The 22,880-nt window shown below is 48.3% G+C and overlaps 9 protein-coding genes across 9 annotated transcripts; 4 read left to right on the plus strand and 5 right to left on the minus strand.

The window, feature by feature from the left end:
- Window positions 1–1,661: 1,661 nt before the first annotated feature.
- Window positions 1,662–3,480, minus strand: HD556DRAFT_211731 (RmlC-like cupin domain-containing protein). Its single transcript, XM_041309914.1, has 4 exons — window positions 3,245–3,480; window positions 2,950–3,196; window positions 2,453–2,902; window positions 1,662–2,398 (listed from the first exon to the last, which is right to left on the minus strand). The coding sequence occupies exons 1-4, from the start codon at window positions 3,386–3,388 to the stop codon at window positions 1,971–1,973; spliced, it is 1,269 nt and encodes a 422-aa protein (XP_041152077.1). The 5' UTR covers window positions 3,389–3,480; the 3' UTR covers window positions 1,662–1,970.
- Window positions 3,481–3,577: 97 nt separating this feature from the next.
- HD556DRAFT_1427408 (60S ribosomal protein L44) lies at window positions 3,578–4,385 on the plus strand (the record flags this gene model as incomplete). The annotated part of the gene is made up of 7 exons (XM_041304655.1): window positions 3,578–3,653; window positions 3,712–3,725; window positions 3,780–3,810; window positions 3,864–3,984; window positions 4,040–4,125; window positions 4,178–4,226; window positions 4,276–4,385. Coding segments are annotated over exons 1-6 (318 nt in total), but the record flags the coding sequence as incomplete, so codon positions are not given.
- Window positions 4,386–4,575: 190 nt separating this feature from the next.
- On the plus strand, window positions 4,576–6,819 carry HD556DRAFT_1280391 (uncharacterized protein). Its single transcript, XM_041299287.1, has 2 exons — window positions 4,576–4,743; window positions 4,804–6,819. The coding sequence occupies exons 1-2, from the start codon at window positions 4,708–4,710 to the stop codon at window positions 6,460–6,462; spliced, it is 1,695 nt and encodes a 564-aa protein (XP_041152079.1). The 5' UTR covers window positions 4,576–4,707; the 3' UTR covers window positions 6,463–6,819.
- Window positions 6,820–7,439: 620 nt separating this feature from the next.
- On the minus strand, window positions 7,440–7,766 carry HD556DRAFT_1314962 (uncharacterized protein; the record flags this gene model as incomplete). Its single annotated transcript, XM_041301045.1, has 1 exon — window positions 7,440–7,766. One exon carries the CDS (start codon window positions 7,764–7,766, stop codon window positions 7,440–7,442), a length of 327 nt encoding a protein of 108 aa, XP_041152080.1.
- A 2,581-nt stretch (window positions 7,767–10,347) lies between these two features.
- HD556DRAFT_1251157 (uncharacterized protein) lies at window positions 10,348–11,386 on the minus strand (the record flags this gene model as incomplete). Its single annotated transcript, XM_041298986.1, has 3 exons — window positions 10,348–10,883; window positions 10,959–11,136; window positions 11,201–11,386. 3 exons carry the CDS (start codon window positions 11,384–11,386, stop codon window positions 10,348–10,350), a joined length of 900 nt encoding a protein of 299 aa, XP_041152081.1.
- A 552-nt stretch (window positions 11,387–11,938) lies between these two features.
- On the minus strand, window positions 11,939–16,106 carry HD556DRAFT_1451631 (uncharacterized protein; the record flags this gene model as incomplete). Its single annotated transcript, XM_041307985.1, has 15 exons — window positions 11,939–11,958; window positions 12,012–12,093; window positions 12,154–12,480; window positions 12,536–12,777; window positions 12,859–12,918; window positions 12,967–13,236; window positions 13,293–14,159; window positions 14,186–14,404; window positions 14,480–14,615; window positions 14,686–14,872; window positions 14,938–15,231; window positions 15,302–15,441; window positions 15,500–15,585; window positions 15,654–15,868; window positions 15,916–16,106. The coding sequence occupies 15 exons, from the start codon at window positions 16,104–16,106 to the stop codon at window positions 11,939–11,941; spliced, it is 3,336 nt and encodes a 1,111-aa protein (XP_041152082.1).
- Window positions 16,107–17,496: 1,390 nt separating this feature from the next.
- Window positions 17,497–20,049, plus strand: HD556DRAFT_1451632 (uncharacterized protein; the record flags this gene model as incomplete). Its single annotated transcript, XM_041307986.1, has 5 exons — window positions 17,497–17,706; window positions 17,766–18,175; window positions 18,228–18,328; window positions 18,395–18,583; window positions 18,641–20,049. The coding sequence occupies 5 exons, from the start codon at window positions 17,497–17,499 to the stop codon at window positions 20,047–20,049; spliced, it is 2,319 nt and encodes a 772-aa protein (XP_041152083.1).
- Window positions 20,050–20,528: 479 nt separating this feature from the next.
- Window positions 20,529–21,161, minus strand: HD556DRAFT_1314966 (uncharacterized protein; the record flags this gene model as incomplete). The annotated part of the gene is made up of 2 exons (XM_041301046.1): window positions 20,529–20,857; window positions 20,930–21,161. 2 exons carry the CDS (start codon window positions 21,159–21,161, stop codon window positions 20,529–20,531), a joined length of 561 nt encoding a protein of 186 aa, XP_041152084.1.
- Window positions 21,162–21,429: 268 nt separating this feature from the next.
- HD556DRAFT_1451634 (uncharacterized protein) lies at window positions 21,430–22,752 on the plus strand (the record flags this gene model as incomplete). Its single annotated transcript, XM_041307987.1, has 4 exons — window positions 21,430–21,576; window positions 21,625–22,323; window positions 22,371–22,598; window positions 22,654–22,752. The coding sequence occupies 4 exons, from the start codon at window positions 21,430–21,432 to the stop codon at window positions 22,750–22,752; spliced, it is 1,173 nt and encodes a 390-aa protein (XP_041152085.1).
- Window positions 22,753–22,880: the final 128 nt, after the last annotated feature.

The raw sequence follows: 22,880 nt of genomic DNA on the forward strand, positions 1-22,880 counted from the left end.
AGGCGGTCAAATCACATACCTTTTCTCCCTTCATGACTTCAGAACGACCACAAGCGGCAACGACCAACTGCACATCTGGACAATGTCGCGTCAGTATGATACCCTCGAGCAAACACAAATCATTTACGTGTGGGGCTGTAGGAATGATATTGTCGATGTTGACACATTGACGGGTAAAGATGATATTTCATTTCGAAGCATACCACTGCAGGGTGCGGGTCGTTCCCTGCTGGTCGACATCAAGACTAACATCATGTGCGGCGTGCGCGAATAAGGCAGGTTACCTTTACCATTCTGAAAAGACCATTCAATATTCTTGTGATGACCAACGTATTATTATTCAGTAACAAGTGCTTCAAACCTTCCTTCGCGTCCCAAAGCTGCGAATCATGCGTAGAGGACCGTTCCTCGCATGTAAATCGTGATGATGCAGAATCACCCTAAGCAGATTACACGGTTCTCTGGGTGTTTTTGCGTCCTTGACTCGGAGTCCTTCCAAAGCCAGTCCTTCAGTTGGGAGATCGATTGGAAATCGAGATTGAAAGAACGCAACCTCACTGAGAAGATGGTGTGTGGGAGAGCGACGCATGAATTTGATGTAGTGAGCCTTCTACGAGCTGTCGATGCTAGTAGTCCAATCATTTCGACGCAACAATTCGCCAGTTAAATGGGTTCATGGTCTGAAAGTGCCTAGAGTATTAAGTAGTCGAAGTTGAGTCGAAGCGTTCAACTACCGCAATTCTTGCTGACTAATAACCGTCGCTGTTCGGTTCATTACCTCTCCGATAGGACTCTTTGATGATGGATCACTCACTCCATTGCGTGGCCATTGGTGCACTCCCATTTCATGCACTCCTACCTTTCGGATTTCTCAGTGTCAGTACCTAGCCTGGGTCACGGTAGTTCGCAATAAAGAACTGGAGAACTTTCTTATTCCTCGGTGAGTACCCATCATGATAGCCCCCTTAGTAGTAAATCGACCTCAGACTGACAATTGCTATGGTATGAATTCTCGGGTGTAGAGGGGCCAAAATGGGCTGTATACAAGTCGGCCATGACTATCACAAGACACCTTGGATCCCCGAGTCAACGGTTTTGATCTTGATTCTGAACCCTTTTATTCGTCTTCGTCTTCTTGCTTCTATCACCCATCGCCCACTATCGGCCTCCACTACCTGTGTGAGAGTAGAAGAATATCTACACTCTAGACTCTGCAGTGCCGAGCAAATCGCATTCATCACAGCCAGGAACGCCAAATCTCCAGTTACGAGGCGTATTTGTATATTCCCAGCGTTTTTCGACTGTCGACATTCTGGGCGCTTCAAGTTCAGGCCGTTGTCGCCACTCATCTAAGTTTTCTTGCTCGTTTGATGTAAGGTGACGATTGGAAATGAGTGTTGGGGTTATATGTCATGTTGACGGTCTTTGACTCATGCAAGAGCCGAGTTGTTGACTTTTCAGGGAGATGTGTCCTGCTAGCCTCTCCTGGCCAGACCATATAGAAGGAAGACAATCGTTCCTTGTTAATTATGGTCTCCCGTTGTTTTAAGGGTGCCAGCTCCGCGGTAGTCTACCTGCACGACGACGACGACGACGACATTCCCTAGCGAGTCTCTTCTACTACAATTCATCGTCCTTCGAGTCGGCCCCTTTGTGCACTTTCATATTCACTAACTATCATACCACCTGGACTGTCACATCACTAGGTACCACCAAATGTGACAGAAGAATGGTCATCAACAGCATCATTCATCGAGTCGGTCCTTCAACTCAAGTTCCATTGCATTCTCATTCACTAACTATCACATCGCCTGATCATCCTTCTATCATCATTGAGCGGAGAGAGGTCTCTCCATCGACAATGATACAAGGATGATCATCAATAGATGCAACCCTAAATGATGATTCTCTACAGATCACAGGCTAGGCAAAAATATCAAAATCGAACCGACGCTACCATCCCAATCACACTAAGCAACTTCCACAAAAGCCCTATAAAGCTTAAACGCCGTCTCAAACGCCGAATACTTAACCTCCGTCCCCGCAGCGATGAATACGACCTGCCCCTTCCCCAATCCCAACCTCTTCGCCCCCTCCGCCCACACCACTGTCCCCTCGCCCTCAACCACAACAGCAATACTCGGCCCTCTCAGTTCACGATGGCTCTCGACACCTCCTTTCGCCACGATGACCTGCATCACTGCTAGTTCGTTGATGGGCGGGTTGTAAAGAAGCGATCCAGCCGTGGATGTGCTCCCACGGGTGAACATGGTGGGTTGGATCAAGGTTTTGCCTGGGGTTGGGTTGTATGCGACGTTTGAGAGGAAGTCGAGGTGGGATGGGGGAGAGGAAGCAAGGGTGATGGTGTTGTCAGACGTTGCCATGCATTCGATTATGTCTGGAACAAGTTATTATATTTTGTTTGGTGCAATTAGGACAGAGAATTTCGCACCTCCTGTGATGTATGCGTGGGGCTCTCCGGTGGTAACGGAGAATGCGTGTCCAGGCTTCAAGTTGAAGTGGTTGAGTATGAAAGCGCAGAAGACGTCGCTGTCGTTGGGGTACATATCATGCAACTGCAAAACGAGCGATTTTATATCCTTTTCTTCGTCTGATTCTCTTCCGGCTTGATACCTCTCTACGAGACGTTTGAGTTGCACCGCAGCTTCTGCCTTATCTATTTGTGCATAGCATGATAACAAGTCTTTGAGGGCTGCTTTGCGCCCTGATTCGTCAGGCGAACATGCCACTGATGTGAAGTGTGCTATGATATCGGCTGGGAAGAGGGAGGCGAACTCTGGGACGAAGGCGAGGAACTCGGATACTCGAGATGTTGGGAGGAAACCGCAGAGAGCGCTGAGATTTGAAAGAGCTAAAGCCATTGCTTTTTTATGGTTCGAATCTGCGTATATTTGACATATGGTATTTCAAATTATAACGAGGCCTTACCTACGCACGCCCTGGGATTTTCTGAGTGTACGTGTTCCGCAGTGTGCTTATCAGGATGAATCTGCACGGGGAGTGCCTTGTCGAAAGACAAGACTTTGAACAAGAATGGAATCTGTCCGTTTTCTAAGCCGAACCGCTTGATTACGGATTCTCCGACGAGTTCTGGGTGGGCTGCGAGATGCTCTGAGAGCAGCTGTTTGGTGCCATGAACTCGTGTTGGCGCGTTTGGGTGAGTGCCCATCCACATCTATGGAATGTTAAACTGCGTACATATTATTTTAAAAGGACCACGAACCTCTGCGTAGGAATTTGATTCATCTACCTTGAAATCTGGTATACCTGAGCTGTCAGCGAGCTGAGCTACCAGTGAACTGCTCCCTTTCTTCCCCCATGGATAGTTCTGTGTTGCGGGAATAAGGCGGAATACTTGTTCTGTCATCGCGATTGGAGCGCAAAACAGGGGAACATCGCGAGTTATATAGCATAGCTGGCATCAATCAATGTCATCATTACTGGGAGTCTGGAGACGCGTGGGTCATCATGACGCGTTTTAGCACGTGTCATTAACCTTCGGGATTCTCCTGAATCTTAATTGTATGAACTGCATAGTACCGGCGATTGCCGTACACGGAAATCTACGCTACTATCATCGACCTCAAGCCCAAGACACCGCCGACGCCGACAACCATGGTCAACATCCCCAAGTACGTTGCCAGTCCCATTCACTAGCTTCAGAATCACTCATGGATTGCTGCTAAAAAGGACTCGCCGGACTTGTGAGCAACCTCTGTTCTTGTAATGAAATCGCGAAAGTTAATGGTTGTGTGTAGATTGCAAGGGCAAGGCGTGCAAGAAGCACACGTATGTCCATGATTTGAGCTTATGGGATCAGGACCGCTGAGAACACTATGCAGACCCCACAAAGTGACACAATACAAAAAGGGCAAAGATTCGCTGTTCGCCCAAGGGAAGCGTCGTTACGACCGTAAGCAATCAGGGTACGGTGGTCAGACTAAACCTGTCTTCCACAAGAAGGTGCGTTCTGTGCTGTGGGAGCATGGAATTCTGCTCATTGGGTTTTGGGATGTAGGCAAAGACAACGAAGAAGGTCGTGCTGCGGTTGGAGTGCACAGTGTGCAAGTACAAGATGCAGCTTTCGTTGAAGCGTTGCAAACAGTACGTCTCTGTTCTGTTCGAGTCATGTACAAACCTAAATTGTCTCCTGAAGCTTTGAGCTCGGTGGTGAGAAAAAGACAAAGGGTGCTGCGCTCCAATTCGTACGTCACTTTGCTTCTCATTGGGTTCTTTAGCTGATGGTAACTGTAGTGAGCGCCTTGGGAGCCGTTTCATATTTTTGTTTTCCATTGCTATGTATCCCCAAGTACATTATGACATGACATGCATGCATATCATCTTACGTGTGACTGGTCTCGAGTGACGTGCCTTGGCTAATGCGACTAGCCTATCAAGTTTTAGTGCGAGTGTTCGCCGAGTGTGAAGATAAATGCAACGCCCTCGTAACCACAGTTAATAACCGCCCATTTAGTAGAGCATAGGATGAAGCGATGATCCAAAATGATTAGTGCCGCACTGATTTTTTGAAATTGCTGTGATGTGGCTTGTGACCGTAAATTCTAATTGGCCCACTGTTTCTTGGTCAGTCATTCTTACATCGCAAACCTGGAAGTGGAAGGAATCGTTGGGGGGTACTACCCTTTAGTATAAAGAGGAGTCATCTATAGGAGAAGGATCTCTTTCATGCACGCTTCAAACGTAGTCGAGACCAGCGATTTTGTGCGTGTTTTTATCATTTTCGTCGAGGAGGCTGGCTGAGCTCATTGATTGTCATTGCAGACAAACGCGTCCACTTCACAAGATGACTCCGAGCTATCATCACATGCAAGCCAGCCTTTTACACCTCCAAGAGGTCGTACACGCTACCCTGACACCCTAGCTCGCGTCCCCTTGCATCGCCGTGGGACATCCAAGACATATGAGCGACTCGAAGATCTCCTTCGTGAGGCCGGTTACAAAGAAACTCGCGTCTTTACACCAGAATCCGAGCGACATACAGATCATGCAATCGATAAGCACACGAGCAGTGTGCGTGGTGGCGTAGGTACTGTCGTCGGGTTCCTCGCCGGCCTTGTAAGCCGTAATTCGAGTATGGCACGGGAACCGATCTCCAGCAAAGATTTACACTCTCAACCACCATCGCCGCTTGCACATATCAAAGCTCTCCACCCATCATCTTCCGCATCTTCCTATTCCTTCAATACATCGCCAGAAAGCCTTCGCAAGCATTCTCGCTTTCATGCCACACGCAACCTATTCCCTGAAACCCATGGCCAGTCTCTCGCTCCAAATACCTACATTCGTCATCAATCTTCATCCAACTTTTCCAAAGATGCTCCAAACGCTCACGCATATCTGCGACATATGGCATCAGCACCGAATATCCAACCTCTAGCTAAACGCCCCTCCTCATCGAACGTCTCCCTCCGTTCCCATCGCACTCCCCACGCACAACCTCGTTCTTCACGTCGAAATGTGGTCCTCACATCAGACGATATCATCGAGACAGACGATCCTCCACCGCTCCCTCGTAACTGGATGGAATCCGTCGCTAAAGCCCTTCTCTCTGGTGTGCCTGAGACTGCCTCTATGCGAAAAATGAACTCGGCGTTTTCAGAGGCGACGAATAGACCCAAGGAACAGAGACGGCCACCATTGTTATGCGCACAGGTGCAGGAGCAGCGCGCAGGTACGACTGAGGGGAAGGTGAGCCAGACGAGCGTCGTGTGTAGGTCTGCGCCTGCATCGCGTGCGGGATCGAGGGTGCGTAGAACCGGTGCTGAATACGATGAATCGAGGCATAGACGTGACGACGAGAGACGGAGGAGGAACAAGCGGGAGGAAGAATTAAGGAAAGGAAAAGGCAAGGGGAAGGGGAAACGCAAGGAATCAGATATGGTTCCTTCATTAGCCCGTACGAGGGTTGAGAACGATGAGTGGAGTATGAGCAGGTACCCCTCCGCGAGCCATAGACAGGAAGGCCCGTGTTCTTCCAGCTCATCCTCTGAAGATGTGGACGACGACGAAGAAGACGAAGGAGAACTAGACCTAGAAAGGATACTTGTCCCAGCTAGACGCCAAGCCTCCATCCGTAGTCTCCGAAAACATCTTCACCCACCCAGTACAGCAGGCAGCCTCCGGGGGCTGCCTCCGACACCTACCACCATCAGCACTACCAATAGCACCATCAACGGCCAACTCTCGTCTTTCGCTCCAGATTCCCGAGGACACATCTCGCTAGACGACTCCTGGGGCACAAGTAGAGGCCGCCGGTGGGTCGTAGGTGAAGAAGACGACGATGAAGGGGACGGGTATGGAAACGGGAACGCTAACGGCGCACTTTCAGCGTCTGAAATTGGGGGGACTGGTATTCGTACGCGTGCGGGGATGAAGCGCCGCCGCGGGTTGCCTGGCGCGTGGGCGCAGTGGGGCGGTTAAATCGATGCTGTGATGATAAAGGGACTCTCTCTTTCTCTTCCTGGTTTTAATCGTTTGCAGGGATAGACACACGTGCGGAATGGGGTTGGTTTGCTGGTACTTTGGATACTGGACCCTTCGTACGTGCATGCTCAACTATTCGCATTTTTTTTTCATCTTCGCTTTCGTTTCATGCACATTGTTATGGTATGGTATACATATGCTTTATTGATGTCGTGTCCATGGGTATCTCAGATCTCACTGGGACGAAGGATACGAGTAATTTACTTCGTTCTAACTCGAACTTGAAGAATATATAAATGTAATTGTTGGTGGTCATGAGTTTTGTCATTGTTGAACGATATCGATCAACGTTGCAACATGTGTGTGCGAGCCCGCGAGTAAACCATGTTGACTCGGATCAGGGGCCTTTTGGACACCGGCACGTTGCGAAATCTAGGCCTGACCGTGCTAGTTTTCTGAAGGAGGAGGGGGATGCACTGATGTATTTGCGCATGGTCAGCTATACACTGCACTGTCGAGAGTGCGAAATCATCGCGAAAATCTTCATTGCTGTAACAAATCACATCTTGATTTGTTACAGCAATAAAGGTGGATGCGGGTCACACATCATGGGATGTAGTAATGGTGTCTATGAAAATGTCTGCCAGTATGGATAATATGGTGAGCAGAACGTTAAATATGATGCAAAAAACTAGCAGTCCAACACTAGTAGTCTTTCCCAAACTATAGTTTGGGAACAAACTACTAGTGTAGATGTACGAAGTCTAGAGAAGACTCAGCGGAAGTTAATAGAACAACGCTGAGGTGGGAAAAGGCGCGAAGCGGGTACATAAGGGTCTATGGAGGATCTGTGGCTGAGTGGCAAAGGTGCTGTACAGTACATAGCAAGAAGAAAGAGAAATGTCATATTTAGAATGTGCTTACTATGTGAGGTGCATCCTCAATCGCGTTTCCGCCTGCACAAGACAAGCCTCTCAGCGGTCCTGAGGTTGCGGCTCGAGTCCCGATGGCAGTGAGACTCCCAGAGGAGCTCGAGCTGATCTTATCACCAAACGTATGAAGGTTTTATTGGAGGCTGAAGTGGGTTGTGCTTTGGTGGCTTTCTCAACATTGTACTCCTTCCTCTTGACCTCGGATTCCTCCCTCTTGACCTTGGCCTCCTGCCTCTTGGCCTCGGTCTCCTGCCTCTTGGCCTCGGTCTCTGTTTCTAGTACGTCCTCAGGTTTCTCCTTGCCTTTCAACTTCTTATCGGAGGTGTTTCTGGTGGACGGCAGTGAATTGGACACGGTAGATGGATGCATTGTTGTAGCCTTATAGGGTGTGTGGGCAGGGCGGGCAACGTGAAAATGGCGGGAGAGGCTGACTGGCGGGAGAGCTAACACTAGATTATGACATAATACTGTAACGGCTTGATGCGTACATTTTCCTTGAATCAACCTGCACTGGTGATAGGCACTCGTGCGAAGAGTTTAGGGCAAGCGGGGCCCTCCAGCTCAATGCTCGGAGGACCCGCAATCAATTTTAATACTGGGAAGTGACAGCTCGTTTGAAAACAGAGAAGTACGTATAGTAAATAGAAAGAATCAGTAATGTACAAGTCACCAAATGACTGGTGACTGAGCCCCCTCCAAACGACTGGTGACTGAAAAGTCGAGAAAGTCAAGTTTGACTCTCGACCAAGCGCTAGAGGGCTATTTTTATTTTATTTTATTATAAATAATGCTGATGACGTACTTAGAATCCCCAGACTGTTACAAGAAGTTGATGCAAACGAGAATTCAACCAAGCAATTCGAGCGTTAAGCTGTCAAATCCAGTGAGTTACGGATTTTGAGAACCGTGTATAAGCAAGTGAAGCAGATAAGGGTGCTTTCGAATGTATTTCTGAAACTCATCCGAAGACCAGCGTCCCGCTGCCTGAATCAGCGCAGGCGCGACACCAGTCGCAGCTAGGGCAGTGGCACCCCCGGCTCGCATCGAATGTCCAGAAATAGTTGGGGGAAAGAAAAGCCGAAGGTAACGCATGAACCATGCACGCGTCGGGATAGTGCCACTCGTAGTCAGCCAGAGGTGTGGATGGTGTGGAAAGCGACTGTCGCGAGCACGTACATACCGTTGTAGGAGAGCTAGAGGATTCACTCTAGATTCAGGCTCTGCCATCACCAAGATCTCACATCCTACTCCCAAAGTGCTCGTCTTATGGTGAGGTAATGTGTAGCTTGCCGATGTTGCAGACAGCATGAGAGAGTGGCGTAGCGCCACTTTACGATAGGATTGGTGTCGTTTTGCATTAGGCCAGCAGAGCTCTGCGAGACGTTGCAAACTCTTGAAACCTGTAACCAGCATTGCCACAAATAGCGTATCGTCGTACTCTGTAGATGATGCGAATGTGTTGACCACAAGAGTGAGATCATCCAAAGTGAGTGGTTGTTTGCGTTGAACAGGCTTAGATAAGCGACGTTTGCAACCCTTCAGAGTTCGCGTGACGAGCAAAGATGTCCGTATTTCACGAACGTGCGGGAAGTGTGTCTCCAGACGATTGACAATTCCCGAAAGATATGAGTCCACGGATCATGGCTCGATATGATGTGATAGCCACACCACGAAGAAGGACAGCGTGTCCGCAGTTGGCTGAGCCCCTTCAGTGAATTCACCCGTATTAGACGGACAGCTGAGGGTGACAATGTAGCAATAGAGGCGGGCCAGCCCATGTGGGCCCATGGCAACAATTGTACCATGGTAGACGAGTGGGCTGCAGGGTTGTGTGTACCTGTTGCAAACGGATGGGCCGGTGGTATATAGTGTAGATGGTAGTATAGGAATGTACTATATAGGATATCTATGTAAATAGTAGTGAATGCAATGAGCTATAGAGACGAGTGGGCCGGCTGAATGGTGTGCAATGTAAATGAGTGGGCCAGGGAGATGGGTATGATGGGGACGAGTGGGCCGGGGGTATGAAGTGCAATGGAGACGGGTGGGCCGGTATGCAAAGTACAATAGAGACGGGTGGGCTGGGATGAGAAGTACAATTGAAGACGAGTGGGCTGGGGGTATGGGGTGCAATGGAGACGGGTGGGCCGGTATGCGAAGTACAATAGAGACGGGTGGGCTGGGATGAGAAGTACAATTGAAGACGAGTGGGCCGGGGGTAAGGGTGCAATGGAGACGAGTGGGCCGGTATGTGAAGCACAATGGAAGACGAGTGGGCCGGGGGTATGGGGTATAATGGAAGACAAGTGGGCCAGGGGTAAGGGTGCAATGGAGACGAGTGGGCCGGTATGTGAAGCACAATGGAAGACAAGTGAGCCAGGGGTATGGGGTATAATGGAAGACGAGTGAGCCGGGGGTATGGGGTATAATGGAAGATGAGTGGGCCGGGGGTACCAGGTGAAATGGAGACAGGTGGGCCTCATGATATTCCACCCGGTGGACAATGGAAATATTTGCCGGTATGGATGATACAGATGAGCCGGAAGAGCGTTGTGGGACAGAGGTGAAGGTGAGATGGATGATACAGATGAGCCGGGCGTCCGGTGTGCGAGAGGTGAAGGCGAGATGGATGATACAGATGAGCCGGATGTCCGCTGCGTGATAGAGGTGCAGGTGAGATGGATGATACAGATGAGCCGGAAGAGCGTTGTGGGATGGAGGGGGTATCTGGTGCATACAGAGTATACTAACCGGAGACGAGTGGGCCGGGGGATAGGGTGAATATATGATGTGGGTGGCATGATGCCTCATCCGGTGCATACAAAGTATATTAACCGGGAATAAACATCCGGTCCGTCTCATATATACATCCGGGTCTATACCCATACAGTACGTCTATGATATCAAACGAGATTGACAAGCAATATATGTGGCCCAATACATGGAGTTGCTAAATATCTACACGGTCATATTTTGCATACTCCGTGCTCGGAGTCCCAACAAAATTGTGGATGCTGTCTCGCATGTACCATGCAGTGACAATCCTGTTGCCCTCTTCCACGTTCATGTAATGTCTCACCAGTCGACATGATGAAGCCAATATTGAGCCAGAGTCGTAGAGAAACTTGATTCCAAGGTTCATGAAATCCATGATAACCGGGCGATAAACACCAGCAGTAGTCATGATATCAAATGCTGCCGGTCGACATTTAGGATCTCTATGAGGGGGTGTCCGGCGATTGCATATGATCGATACCACATTAAAAACGGATGTCCAGCGTTGAAGATGATGGTGCATCTCGTTCAACTCATATCTGGCAGCCCATTTACCAAGCCTGACTTGAGTTTCCATTCCGGCCCAATAAAGATCAGGGTGCATGACTCGAAGTGCAGCAGAGACAACGATACCGGACCTTTGAAGGGATGCTGTAATATTGTGACCGGCAGCACCTTTCAGTGCCGCTGATACCTCCGGCGAGAAGCCATCTTCCGGGTCAAGATTCGGGAAGCCATGTTTCTACAATACTTCCAACCAGAGATTTCAATGCATGTGGACCTGACGCACCTCTCTTCCTTGCTGAAACCATGCAGGAGATATATTGATGCAACCGGGGGTGATCATTCCATCTGGACTTGTATAGAAGTTTGACCGGTGGGTCCTCCATTGAGAAATCTTGCCTGATGTGATGCTATGCTTCAACAAACCACTCATGGAATGTGTGGCACCGTGAATATCTTTCTAAGTAATGCATCCGGGTAAGATAAAAGAACAACTGGAAATGGATAAAGGATAAAGGACCAACCATCATCATAGAGGTGAGTGCTCCAGGCAAATACCAGACAATGATTCTACCGCCAGAATCAATGACAACAGATGGTGTTGTCAAGAGGTGCTCCTCTTCAGGGGGGAATTTGTTCAAAAGAACCTCTTCTCGTGTCTCACTTCGACCGGATTCATCTTTGTCCAGGGCGTCATTGTATCTAACCATGTCTATTTTAAGATGAACTTTCTGCAGGTTAGTTGACCAGAACAGACAGGTGTGCCGGAATACATACCGGCGTTAGAGTAAGCAGTGGCCATCACATAGGCTAGCTGCTCCAAAGCAATACAAGTGTCGATATCCAAGAGTCCAAGGTCCATATCCTTTACCGGTCGGTGAAGAATTGTAGATGTGAAAATCTCATGCACCAATTCACCGGCAAGGTAGGTCTGGTACAAGGCCCAGTCAAGTGGAATTGTAACCATGGCTTGCCGAAACAATTAAGTGACAGGAAAGCACCACTGTTATATCCATTGGAAAAAATAGCCCCATATTCACACGACCTGATTGCATAGACAGACTCCATTTCCATTCAGGTAAATATGACGTGATGGTATAAAAGATTGGCAGGATACCGGCGGACATTGGGTTCTACTTTACTGTGAAGTGGATGCACTGTGATCTATATGTAACCGGTCAATGAGTGCCTGTGAGGATGACACAGCCCGTGTGATTTCATCAATCGGCCCAACCAATCCGGTCAACCTATCACTTGATCGCCTAAGATTCATCATCCTTGTCTGCAACATATCCAGCAACTCTCTCCCGATCGTTGTCTGGTGGCACGGCACACCAGATCTTGAACCAATTATATCCGGCGCATTATCCGGACCACGCACAATATATGGGAGAAGACCAGTTTTCACATGATCCGGCTGTAATAAATGGTGTGAGCATCTGGTGCATCCGGTGTTAACAAGATCTTATGGACTGACAAGGTGTGAAAAGTGCCATTCAACCAAATCCATAACATCTTGGACAGATGACTTGGGCAACATATCTGAAACCCTGCAACAACCAAGTGATTCCTTCCACCAGTCATTGAAGTAGTCCGGCATGTGAGCAATGTCATAGTCATCGGATTTGTTTGAATCTGCAGAAAGGCGCAATGCCCGGATATCCTGCAAAATGGCATTGACATCCAGTCGCCGATCAACCAATGTGTGAGCAGTCATGGTTGAGAGCACATCCTTGAGAAGTTGAGGAATAGTAGCTGACAACCGGGTGATAAAACATATATTGATGAAAGGTGTTGCAAAGGTCTATGTCAGAGAAAAGGATGAGGGCATGGGAGTATCGGCATGGCTGGCTCCCTACCTCCATCTCCCATTTCATCAGGGTGTAGAACGTCTCTGCATAACCAGGTATGGCAGTGGCAAAACTCTTGTCGACATACAGGCGCATGGCCAGCATCCGGGAATTGGCATAGAATAGGGCACGAGAGATATCTGCAGCTGTGATGTGATTGCCCTTGGCGGCAATGATGACTTGGTTGGAGGGGATGAGAGTTACAGTATTGTCCATGGAGAGGAATATGAGGCTATGGTGTGACCGGCACACTGGGAATATTTACATGCCAAACACAAGGGTATATTACCTCACAGGTCTTATCAACCGGTGACCACAATTATGTAACTAACCCGGCACCGGTACTTCTATCCGAACGATCATTTCCCGCAGAGCATCCTCTGCATATGCCGCTAGTTGTTCATATATTATCAACCGGTAATCACAATTATGCAACTAACCCGGAACTGGGACTTCTATCCCAACGATCATTTTCCGAAAAGCATCCTCTGCATGTGCTGCCAGCAGGTCATATATGTGAGATTGTCTGGCAGCATAACATGTATGTCCGGTGAGCCCTGCAGAAGTAGCATTGTGCATGTGACAGAGCCATTGCTTGGCTCTGTGGGTGAAGAAATTAATTGACCACTGCATTTCGTGTTTGACAAGAATAACCTCCTCATTCCAGCGATCGCGCAGTGCTTTTGTCCGGAGCCAATTAACCCGGTAAACTATAATTAGAACATGTGAGACTGGACGACCTCATAATCAGAAACACTAGACACACATTCAGTCATCCAGTCATTTCCTGATGTGTCTCCCTGAACATCCAAGGACCAGAACCATGAAAGAGTGGTATCTCTCTGACCACGTGCATTTGGATCGGCCACCGCAGAGCTGGCTTTCAGGTCTTCTTTCTTCAAAGGAAGGTATTTCTTCAAGAGGTCGTGGTCAGGGAGTTTGGCCAGTTGCGACCGGCATTTCGAATATATACGAGCATGGAGATTGACTGCTGTTTCAACTGAGCGAACTCGAGTCCATGCCCTAGTAGATGAAGCCTGTGACTTGGCTGACCGGACAGTATTGCGGAATAAAACAGCTTTATCTCCTAAATGAACTCTAATGGCATGCAGTGCGTCATTGGCCTGACCTTCTCGGAGGGCAATTTCTTCTTTGATGAGATTGGTGAGACCTAACTCCCTGCACCTCACTGCACCAATGTTGGATGGTAGGGGTATGACAGTGAGCTCCGGTTGAAATATGGAAGCATTGTGTACGTCCAGATCAGGATTTTGATCTTCGTCAAAATCGGAGTAATCTTCACAATCATCCAGTGAGTTACAAACAGTAACCAGACAATCCGGATCATTGACATTGACTCCAACTCCGAGATAAGTAGGTGACATCTCAAGAAAGCTCGTGATCTGAGTGTGAAGCTTATCCCGGCATCGAGCCACTCTCAACAGTTGCATGTCCGTTGGGTGCATTCGCAAACTTCTCACATCCTTGCAGAGAGATATTTGCGATTCCTCTATGGTAAGACCGGTTGCAAGCCAAGTGGCGGCTCCTCGTCGACCAAGAGGGTTGATGACCGGATGTTCAGGGCGATTTTGAGCCTGCAACAGGCGCAATTCCTGCTGTTTCTTTGTTGGCGCTGCACGACCTCATGATCAGACCTACCGGACAGCCAATAAAGTGGACACTTGCCTCTTTCCAACCGGACCTCATAGATGTCCATAGCCGTAGGATCCTCTGCTCTGTTTGCATGAGCCAATGCCTCCTCTGCCTTCCAAAGAACTACCATGTCGGGGTTGGCGGTCTCGTTAAGATTATCAAAAGCAAGTTTGCTTTCCGAAGCCCCCTTGATGGCCTCTTTGAATTTTCTGGACAGAAACTTAGCTACCGGACGTGCCATCCGGACATGAATTGTATGAGCGCCGACAACACACGCACATCTGGAGGTGGGTGACTTACTTATACGAATCATTTTCATGAAATTACAATCATTCATCTGATAATCCAATACCTCCTTGCGATGGGGAGTTCCCATGCCCCTGGCCGATGGAGATTTATATTCAAGGTGCCCAGAGGGTTTCCATAATCTCTCCGTCTATCCGGCCGGTCCCATGGATAAAATTTGATGCATACCGGACAAAGCAGTTGTCTTGATGTCCATGTACATGCCACAAACCGATTCCAGGAATGATATCCATACCTATGGGGATGGAAAGATACATGCTGGAAGCGATCCGGTCCTTCAAATACTTGTTATACTGACAATTTATGTCGTAGAATGTGATGGCTCGAGAGATTCCGTCGGTCTTATAGTTGAGAGCTTGACTTAATGCATAGTCCATGTTCATCTGCCTGATTATTCCACGTAAGAGTTGTAAGATCATCCATTGATGTGACCGGATGCAATATGTACTGACCTTTCACCTTTCTGAAAGTCAACCATGGAATGTGGGACAAAACATCCATGCCGTGCACATGCACATCCTCCTATACCGGTGGCTTCCAGCCTTTGCCGCGAGGCGTTTGCTTGATTTACTGCCCGGTGATTATTGCAATCCGACCTTTGGACATTGTCTTGAGCAATGGCCAAATGGCTCTTGTATCTTTCATCGGAGACCATGAACCCCAGACCATCCATTAATGATACTTCATCGGATGGATTCACCGGATGCATGTGCTCGGCTTTGAAATTGCCATCCATGACCAAATACCTAGTCATGAGCCAGGAAGGTGTATCGTCAGGCTGGGCGACTGTACTGGTAGACAGGTCCAAGTTTATACCCGGTTTGCGGACATGCCGGACAAAATAGGGCAAGATCACCATCCTTTGGCTGGTCATCTTTGTGGGCAAATCCATGCCACTTGTAGAGCTTGCATTGTCGCCACTGCCTGGCAGCTCTCATGAGCTCTCTATAGCGATCCTACAGATATCGTTCTTTAATGACCAGAATGTGAAGTACAGAATAAAACCCAGCTCACCGGAACCATCAGTGGAAAGATGCTAGAGGTGAGTCTGCGAATTTTGCTGTAGTAATTCATGGCCGATGTACCGCACTCGAGATTGTCTAACAGAAAGTCGTCCAAGACAGCGAATGTGAATGCAGTTTTTGGTCTGGTGAAAGACGCCGGAAACAAGCCTGCTTGAAAGAGCTGTATGTCTCGGCTGAGAGCACTGGGGCATTGGCAATAACATATGGAAAGGGAGTGAACGCGGACTTGTCTACTACAGTTATTGCCGGACGATCTGAGTCTCTGACCGGTTGAATGAAAGGTCCTTCCGGATAATCGTCATCTATATTGTCATCGGTATCTGACCACTGAAAGAAGTCTGATGAGTCATCGGTGCTGCTGGGACATGGAGTGCCGTCGTGAGCAAGGTGAATGTGCAGGCCAACTTAATGAGTGAAGTTTCTTGAAAAAATGATCCGGTCCATTGACTGATGCGATGGAATGGATTGTCTTTGATGTTGAATTCTGCAACAGTCTGTGCAAAAGAGTGGCTCATTGAAACAGCCATGACATCTATACACCCCATCCTTCTTGCAGACTGAGCAAGGTCGGTTGCTGGTGGGGCTTCTCTGATCATGAGTGAATTTATGTAGTCCTTGAACTTGCATTTCCATTGCCGGAGATATGCATTCTGACTCTGTATGGTCCGGTCAGACCGGGGAAATGAAGATAACTGTTGCTTGCCTGGGATTTTGGAAATTTAGGCTGGGGGATGTTACCTTGGTCAAACTCAAAGTCAGCACCTTCATAGAGCAAGTGAGGCGACCCAGATTTATGCTTTGAGGGTGATTTTATTGGTGATGATGTTACCGACTTTGTTTTCCTAGCCCATGAATCTTTCACCCAAGATGACCTCGATCCCCTGGTTGTAGTTTTTTCCTTGAGCTTATACAGCTGAGGTAATCGTTTCTTTGTAGGAGGGGTGTATGTGATTCCCTTTTGTTTGGTATTTGCCATATTGACTGGAAAGGATCGGTGTGCTGTAAACTTGATGACTGGTAGCCTAGCACATGACTTCACTGCGGTGCCTTCCATCAATTCCAGTTTCCGGGGATTTTGAACCGTCGAGATTACCACATTTTCCCTTCTTAGTCATTGAACTACCCAGTCATCAAGGGACCAATTGATCCGGTGTTGTTCAGACTCCGAATGGTTTGACCGGTCGGGATTACCACATTGTTCCTGTGATCTCACCGAAGATCTTGCAATGTCACCTGTATGGGATATATTAAGGTTGGAGTCACTGAGGTTGCCATAGTTGCATGACATCACAAACACCGTAATCCTCCCATTAACCCGAGTCGCATGGATTTCATGTTCAAGTTACATGACAATTGACTGGATAAAGTACATCGACCGGAGGTTACATTTCAATGTTTAAATACTTCTTTCTAGCCAGCATTCTGGATTGTTGGCTGTAGAACAATCATTCAGGTAATTACGAGGGTTCGGCAGCAATATATACTTCTTTCGATTAGATTATTGACGAGTCTGGCAAAGTCAATACATTGATTAAACTTTAGTCGAGGGCACTGGCATTGCAAAACATGCTCTGAGAGAACAGTTCAAACCAAATAACCAACTCTAGAGACAAACAGGCTTCTGGTTTGATCTTCAGGACACCGGCTGTTAATGTCCACATTCATGCTGGCCTTCAAAGTCATTTGTGATTATACTTACTTGAGCAAGTTGTGGAATATGATTGCACAGGGCGGTATCCAGTATTTGAGGGCTGTATGCTGCCCATATACTATATAATACAGGTCTAAGTCCATATGCTTTTACAGTTCTACATTCTATGAATCAGAAACACATAGGATGTTGAGGGATTCATACCAATGAACGAGTATTGGACAATCCTTTGTTCGGTTTGCAGTCACGTACATCGGTTATGTAACCTATTACTGTGAGATACACATGCATCCTTTCTTCTATCAAGACGTCCACTGCTCCTCAACTACTTTGCCATGCCCCGGTCCAACTCATCAGTCGATAGCCCAAAAAAGACCAAGCAGAAGAAATTAACCGATGAAGAGGTGCTGGTCTTGAAATCCCACCTAGAAGAATGGAAGGAAGCAGCTGCCAACGATAGAAAAAAGATTCTGAAGGCCGTCATAAAAGAGGCCAAGGTGCATGCCCCTGCTATGGATGACCGGTCATTGAAGAACAGGAAATATGTGAGCAGTAGAACTTTAAATTTATACATGATGACCGACTTATATCATGATGTATCAAGACGTACCGGGACTGGTTATATAACCGGAGACCTGAAAAGACTCGAGAAAAGAAAGCCAACAAGTTCGGTCAGAAATGGACTTCCCGGTCGGTCATAGAACAACTGCGCAAGGAGGAGATCATTGAAAAGACCGGAGCAATGCCAGGATCGAAGAAATTTATTGAAAGATATCAGACAACACTCACTGCAGTGGTGGCCAGTCTATCTAAAGAGGAGCTGGAGGAGGCTCAGAACACTGCGATTGAGTGGTCTGCCAAGGCTCCTCCTGCAGCTGTTCAGGCGGACTTTGCAAAGAAGAAAGCACCCGGTATGATGAAGGATCTGGCAACAAAGTTGTGGAAGCAGGCCGGTATGAGAATTTTCATATTGTCAGCATGGAAAACAGAGGAAGACGAAGTCCGGATCAATGGGTGAGTTCCGCTTCACACTCAACCGGTAAAGATATACTGATCCGGTTGAAAGAATTGACTTCAATGAAAAGTTGGAGGGGAATAGTTATACCGATACGAAGGACTGGAAGTCCATGTTATCGGAGTGGAATGCCTATGCTGGTGAAGAGTTTGGTGAGCTTCTGTTTGAAAATCTTGCGCCATTCAGTCAAGTACTTATCTGACCTGGGGTGATACCAGACGTTGACCTGAATAATGATGACGATGATAACGAAGAGGAGGTGAAGAAGAGCAGGAAGAAAGGTGGAAAGAAGGACGATTATCCTTTGGAGGTGGATAGCTATGGGCTGCCGGTCATACCGGACGTCACAGAGCTTAACCTAGAGAGCAAAAAGCGTCTTATAAGGACTTTCCTCACAAAGCACTACAGTCAGTTTCACAAATGATGCATCTGGAGAGTTGATCTGCTGACCAGCAATTTTTCAGGATTGTGCAGCCAACAACCAAAGGCGTCTGTTCCTTGGGCCTCAGTCAGGATGGCTCAGGGTGACTTTATTGCAGCCAAGTTTTTACCTACCGGCTGGAGGCTCGACGATCCATCAAAGATTCGGCTGGCTGATGCTGACCGGCTGTTAGAGTTGTGGTGTCAAAGACAGAAGGACCAGGTTCGCCCAACCTTTGAATTTAAAGGCTGGGAAGGCGATGATAAGACAATGAGAGAACCGGCAGAGATAATCTCTGGCAATGGTTCTGATGCGAGACCCAGGGTTCCAGTGAAAAAGTCCACCGGAAGGCGCACCAGGGGGGTGGAACCGGTGTCTAGTAGTGAGGATAAGGACAAGGATGATGAAGATGAGGAGAAGGACGACGATCACTATCACGATGACAACCTCCAATCACCACCACCAAAGTCAAAATCTATCAACAATCGCCCACCGGTCAAGAAATCCATACCTGTCCCACCACCACCTTCAAAGGCAAAACGGGCCAATACGGTCCGCAGCACTAGTCCGGCGTCAGAGGAGGAAGATACTCGCCTACCAGTCAAGAAATCCATACTGGTCCAACCACCACCTTCAAAGGCAAAACGGACCAATACCGTCCGCAGGGCTAGTACAGCTTCAGAGGAGGAAGATACTCGCCCACCGGTCAAGAAATCCATACTGGTCCCACCACCACCTTCAAAGTCAAAACGGACCAATACCGTCCGCAGGGCTAGTACAGCTTCAGAGGAGGAAGATACTCGCCAACCGGTCAAGAAATCCATACCGGTCCCACCACCACCTTCAAAGGCCAAGCGGACCAATACCGTTCGCAGGGCTAGTACAGCTTCAGAGGAAGATACTCGCCCACCGGTCAAGAAATCCATACCTGTCCCACAACCAACTTCAAAGGCCAAGCGGACCAATACCGTCCGCAGCACTCGTCCGGCTTCAGAGGAGGAAGATACTCGCCCACCGGTCAAGAGATCCATACCGGTCCTACCACCACCTAAATTAAAATCATCCCAAAAGAGGGGTAGGGTTGCTCCCATTCAATCTGATTTGGAGTCGGATGGTCCGCCACCAGTCAAGAAATCAAAGCTGACTGCAAGTGGAAGGGGACAGGCAGAAGACAACACCAGCACCGGTTCTGCACAATCAACCGGTAATGATGACAATGATCCTCTGCCTTCGCAACATCTTTCTAGAAGTCGTGCATTTGGCCCTACATCAGGTGTCTATGCCAAGAATAAAACTAACAAAGCACCGGTGCACAAACCAACACCCCCTGCCCCAAGAAGGGACTCCGGCAAGAAAGCCAAAGCATCTGAAGCACAGACAACCAATCCAGAGCCAAAGCGCTCTCATAGAAGTACAAAGGCCTCTTATAAAGCTCAGTATATGCAATCGTAGTAATTTGGATCGTTGTAAGCAAGTATTCTAGTGATAGGTGTAGATAGCATTTGACTATAAATATATACTTCACGTTGAAAGTCGAGATATCGACATCAGTTGACATGCCAACAATAACTCTTGTGTACAGTCAAGAACTTGCTCTCTAGCAAAGGCTTCGTCCGGCGACATTGCATTACCAGCCCGGTCAATCTGCAACCGGTGCATTGCCTCGCGCAAATCACCTACAGCCCGTTGAATTACATATCCAACTGGATCCTGTCGACTGACGGCGACTAAGTTTAAATGATCAGAACAATCTCGGGAACAGCAAGAAGGCTTACAAGACTGATCCGATCAACACGTACCGGATCCATCTCGAAACCCATATCTAAAGGGTGTTCTTCCGGTGAAATATTAGTCCCTTTATCAAGCGAATCATCTGCCAGATATGTGCCGAAGCCCATGTCAAGAGCCCCGTCTTCTAGTCAAATATCGTTTCAAATGAGTGTCAATTTATGAGATGTAGATTCCAGCGACATGCCTGTGTTGCCGGCCGGATCACAGAGGTCAATATCAAAGCCCAAATCAAGCACATCTTCATCATCCGGCTGTGGAGGAAATCCCAAATCCAACATCTCACCATTTGACCGGTCATCATCAGACAAGGTGGGAAATTGCATATCCAACATGTCTGATTGTTGTTGGTCGTGGTTGTCGGTCATCTGGTCATAATCTGACAAAGGAAATCCCAGGTCCAGTGACCGGTCGTCATCTGCCGGTTCAGAGTTCATCTTCAATCTTTTACCGTCTTGCAACCCATCATGGGCTGACAGGACATCTAGATCTTTAAAATTCATATCAATTGTCCTTACCATCGCTTAGCATGAGATGAACTCACATTCACCCATGCTTGAACAAACCATGAAAGGGTTGTAGTAAGTGCGCTCCTCTCTCCCTGGCTCCAAGATGCTATGAACTGGGATGCCGGATAATATCAACCGGTACGTTGTGGGAGGTGATGGTTTCTTACCTACATCCTCACTAGATACATGTAGATTATGCTGAGCAATCGCCGATGATCGCATCCTTCTTTTCTTCTGGAATGGGTCGTACAAATCCACGGACTTCATGATATCACTGGAAGAATCATGTTCTACAGAAGGCTGCGACCGGATGATGTACTCACAGGTTGGTTGGCAACAATTGATTACTGATGACGTGTCAACAATGAGACATTTATATCTAAAAATAGACTGACAACAATGAGGCGAACAATGGACTCGGATATGTCCGAGTCGGCCCGGCTAGCCGGTGATTGAAAATTTTATAAGTGTTGTTGTTTTACACGTCTCTTCCGGGTGACTTGTCCACTAGCTCTATTGTAATCGTCTCACTATCATGTCTTCTCAATCTGCTTCTGCTGCGGCTGCCAACCAGGCTCTCATCGCTCTTGTCGCCCGGCTCGATGACATGGTTCAAGATGTTCTCCGGTCGCAGTCTCAGGATGAGAAAATGGAGTTGAGCCACGAGATTGCTCGTGAAGTGGTATGTTTGTCGTCCTGTCGGTTGCCTGTATTGATACTAGGGTCCCAGAATGTCGCGATTCGTTCATATGGGAGGGACGCTTCATATGTTCCCCCTGGCCTGCTGTCACTTGCAGCTGAGATCTTTCGCGCTCAGAGGCGCACCTCACAATTGGTGGTAGTACCGGATTGGAACCATCTTGGTAACAATCAGGATATGTGCATGAAGCATCCATTGTACAGTAAGACATTGGGTCATGCACCGCCTGCTTCACCTGCAGCTACTGGTAAGGATATTCCTCCTCATGCAACCTGTACTCACACCTGTGACTGCACTAGCTCCTGCATCTGCACCTGCACCTGCACCGGTACCTGCCCACCACCGGTACCTGCCCCACCACCGGTACCTGCCCCACCACCGGTACCTGTTCCAGTACCGGCACCGGCCTCTGCACCGACACCGGCACCACGCATCAGCATTCGCATACCTAAAGATGTGCCACCCGGTGGGACAGCAACAGCCGGGACATCAACAAACCGGAAACGCCGGCTCAGCAGCCCCCCTTTGCCCCGTGTCAACCGGGCCCGGAAGCCTGCACCAAAGTCGAAGGCAATTTTGTCTGACACTGACACTACCGACAATGACAAGGCAAAGGCAAAGGGGAAGGGGAAGGGGAAGGAGAAGGGGAAAGGGAAGGCAAAGGCACCGGAAGATCATGGCGATGAGGATGGCGAGGGGATCGATGTGGATGATCTTCTGGACGTTGAGGTGTGTTTGTTTCTTGAGATATTCAACGTTACTAATGCAACAAGCAGCCCCGGAAATCAACTCGTCAGGCTGTCATCGTTGTCAAAAAGAAGGGCAGTGCGTCGAAGGCAAGTCAGCGGGTTGTGATTCAGGACGATGAAGAGGATGAATTGGAGGATGAGGATGATGATACACAAGGCAGGCCAAAGGCAAGTTCATTATTTTACTTCACATTTACCGGTCTATCACTCATCACGATGCAGGCCACTGTCAGACCAGGGAAACGGCAAAAACTGGTAGGATTTGCTTGTCATAGCACAGGTGATATACAACGCTAACATTATTGAATAGTCCATGCAGCCCAAGGGCAAGGCCACCAGCAAGGGCAAAGTGCCAGAACCAGTGTGTCTTCCGGTCAATGCCATGCTTCACCATACTAATTCTCCATAGCCCCGCGTTGATGAACCCCATCCGCCTTGTGATAGATGTCTGGCCAAGAATGTCGAGTGTTTCCCCCGATTGACGAAGAAAGGCGAGATCGCCTCGACTTGCTCATTGTGCTATCTGTGGAAGATGGC

Source organism: Suillus plorans (assembly GCF_016647745.1).
Source record: "Suillus plorans strain S12 chromosome Unknown HD556scaffold_137, whole genome shotgun sequence".
NCBI classification, from domain to species: Eukaryota; Fungi; Basidiomycota; class Agaricomycetes; order Boletales; family Suillaceae; genus Suillus; species Suillus plorans.

What these genes read in the sequence shown, in the direction of transcription:
- HD556DRAFT_211731 (XM_041309914.1), bottom strand. Translation starts at nt 3,388, where the DNA reads ATGACAGAACAAGTATTCCGCCTTATTCCCGCAACACAGAACTATCCA. An exon ending in AAATCCCAGGGCGTGCGTAG is followed by an intron (nt 2,903 to 2,949) that starts GTAAGGCCTCGT and finishes AAATATACGCAG; the next exon opens with ATTCGAACCATAAAAAAGCA. An exon ending in CCACGCATACATCACAGGAG is followed by an intron (nt 2,399 to 2,452) that starts GTGCGAAATTCT and finishes AACTTGTTCCAG; the next exon opens with ACATAATCGAATGCATGGCA.
- HD556DRAFT_1280391 (XM_041299287.1), top strand. Translation starts at nt 4,708, where the DNA reads ATGCACGCTTCAAACGTAGTCGAGACCAGCGATTTT. An exon ending in TAGTCGAGACCAGCGATTTT is followed by an intron (nt 4,744 to 4,803) that starts GTGCGTGTTTTT and finishes TTGTCATTGCAG; the next exon opens with ACAAACGCGTCCACTTCACA.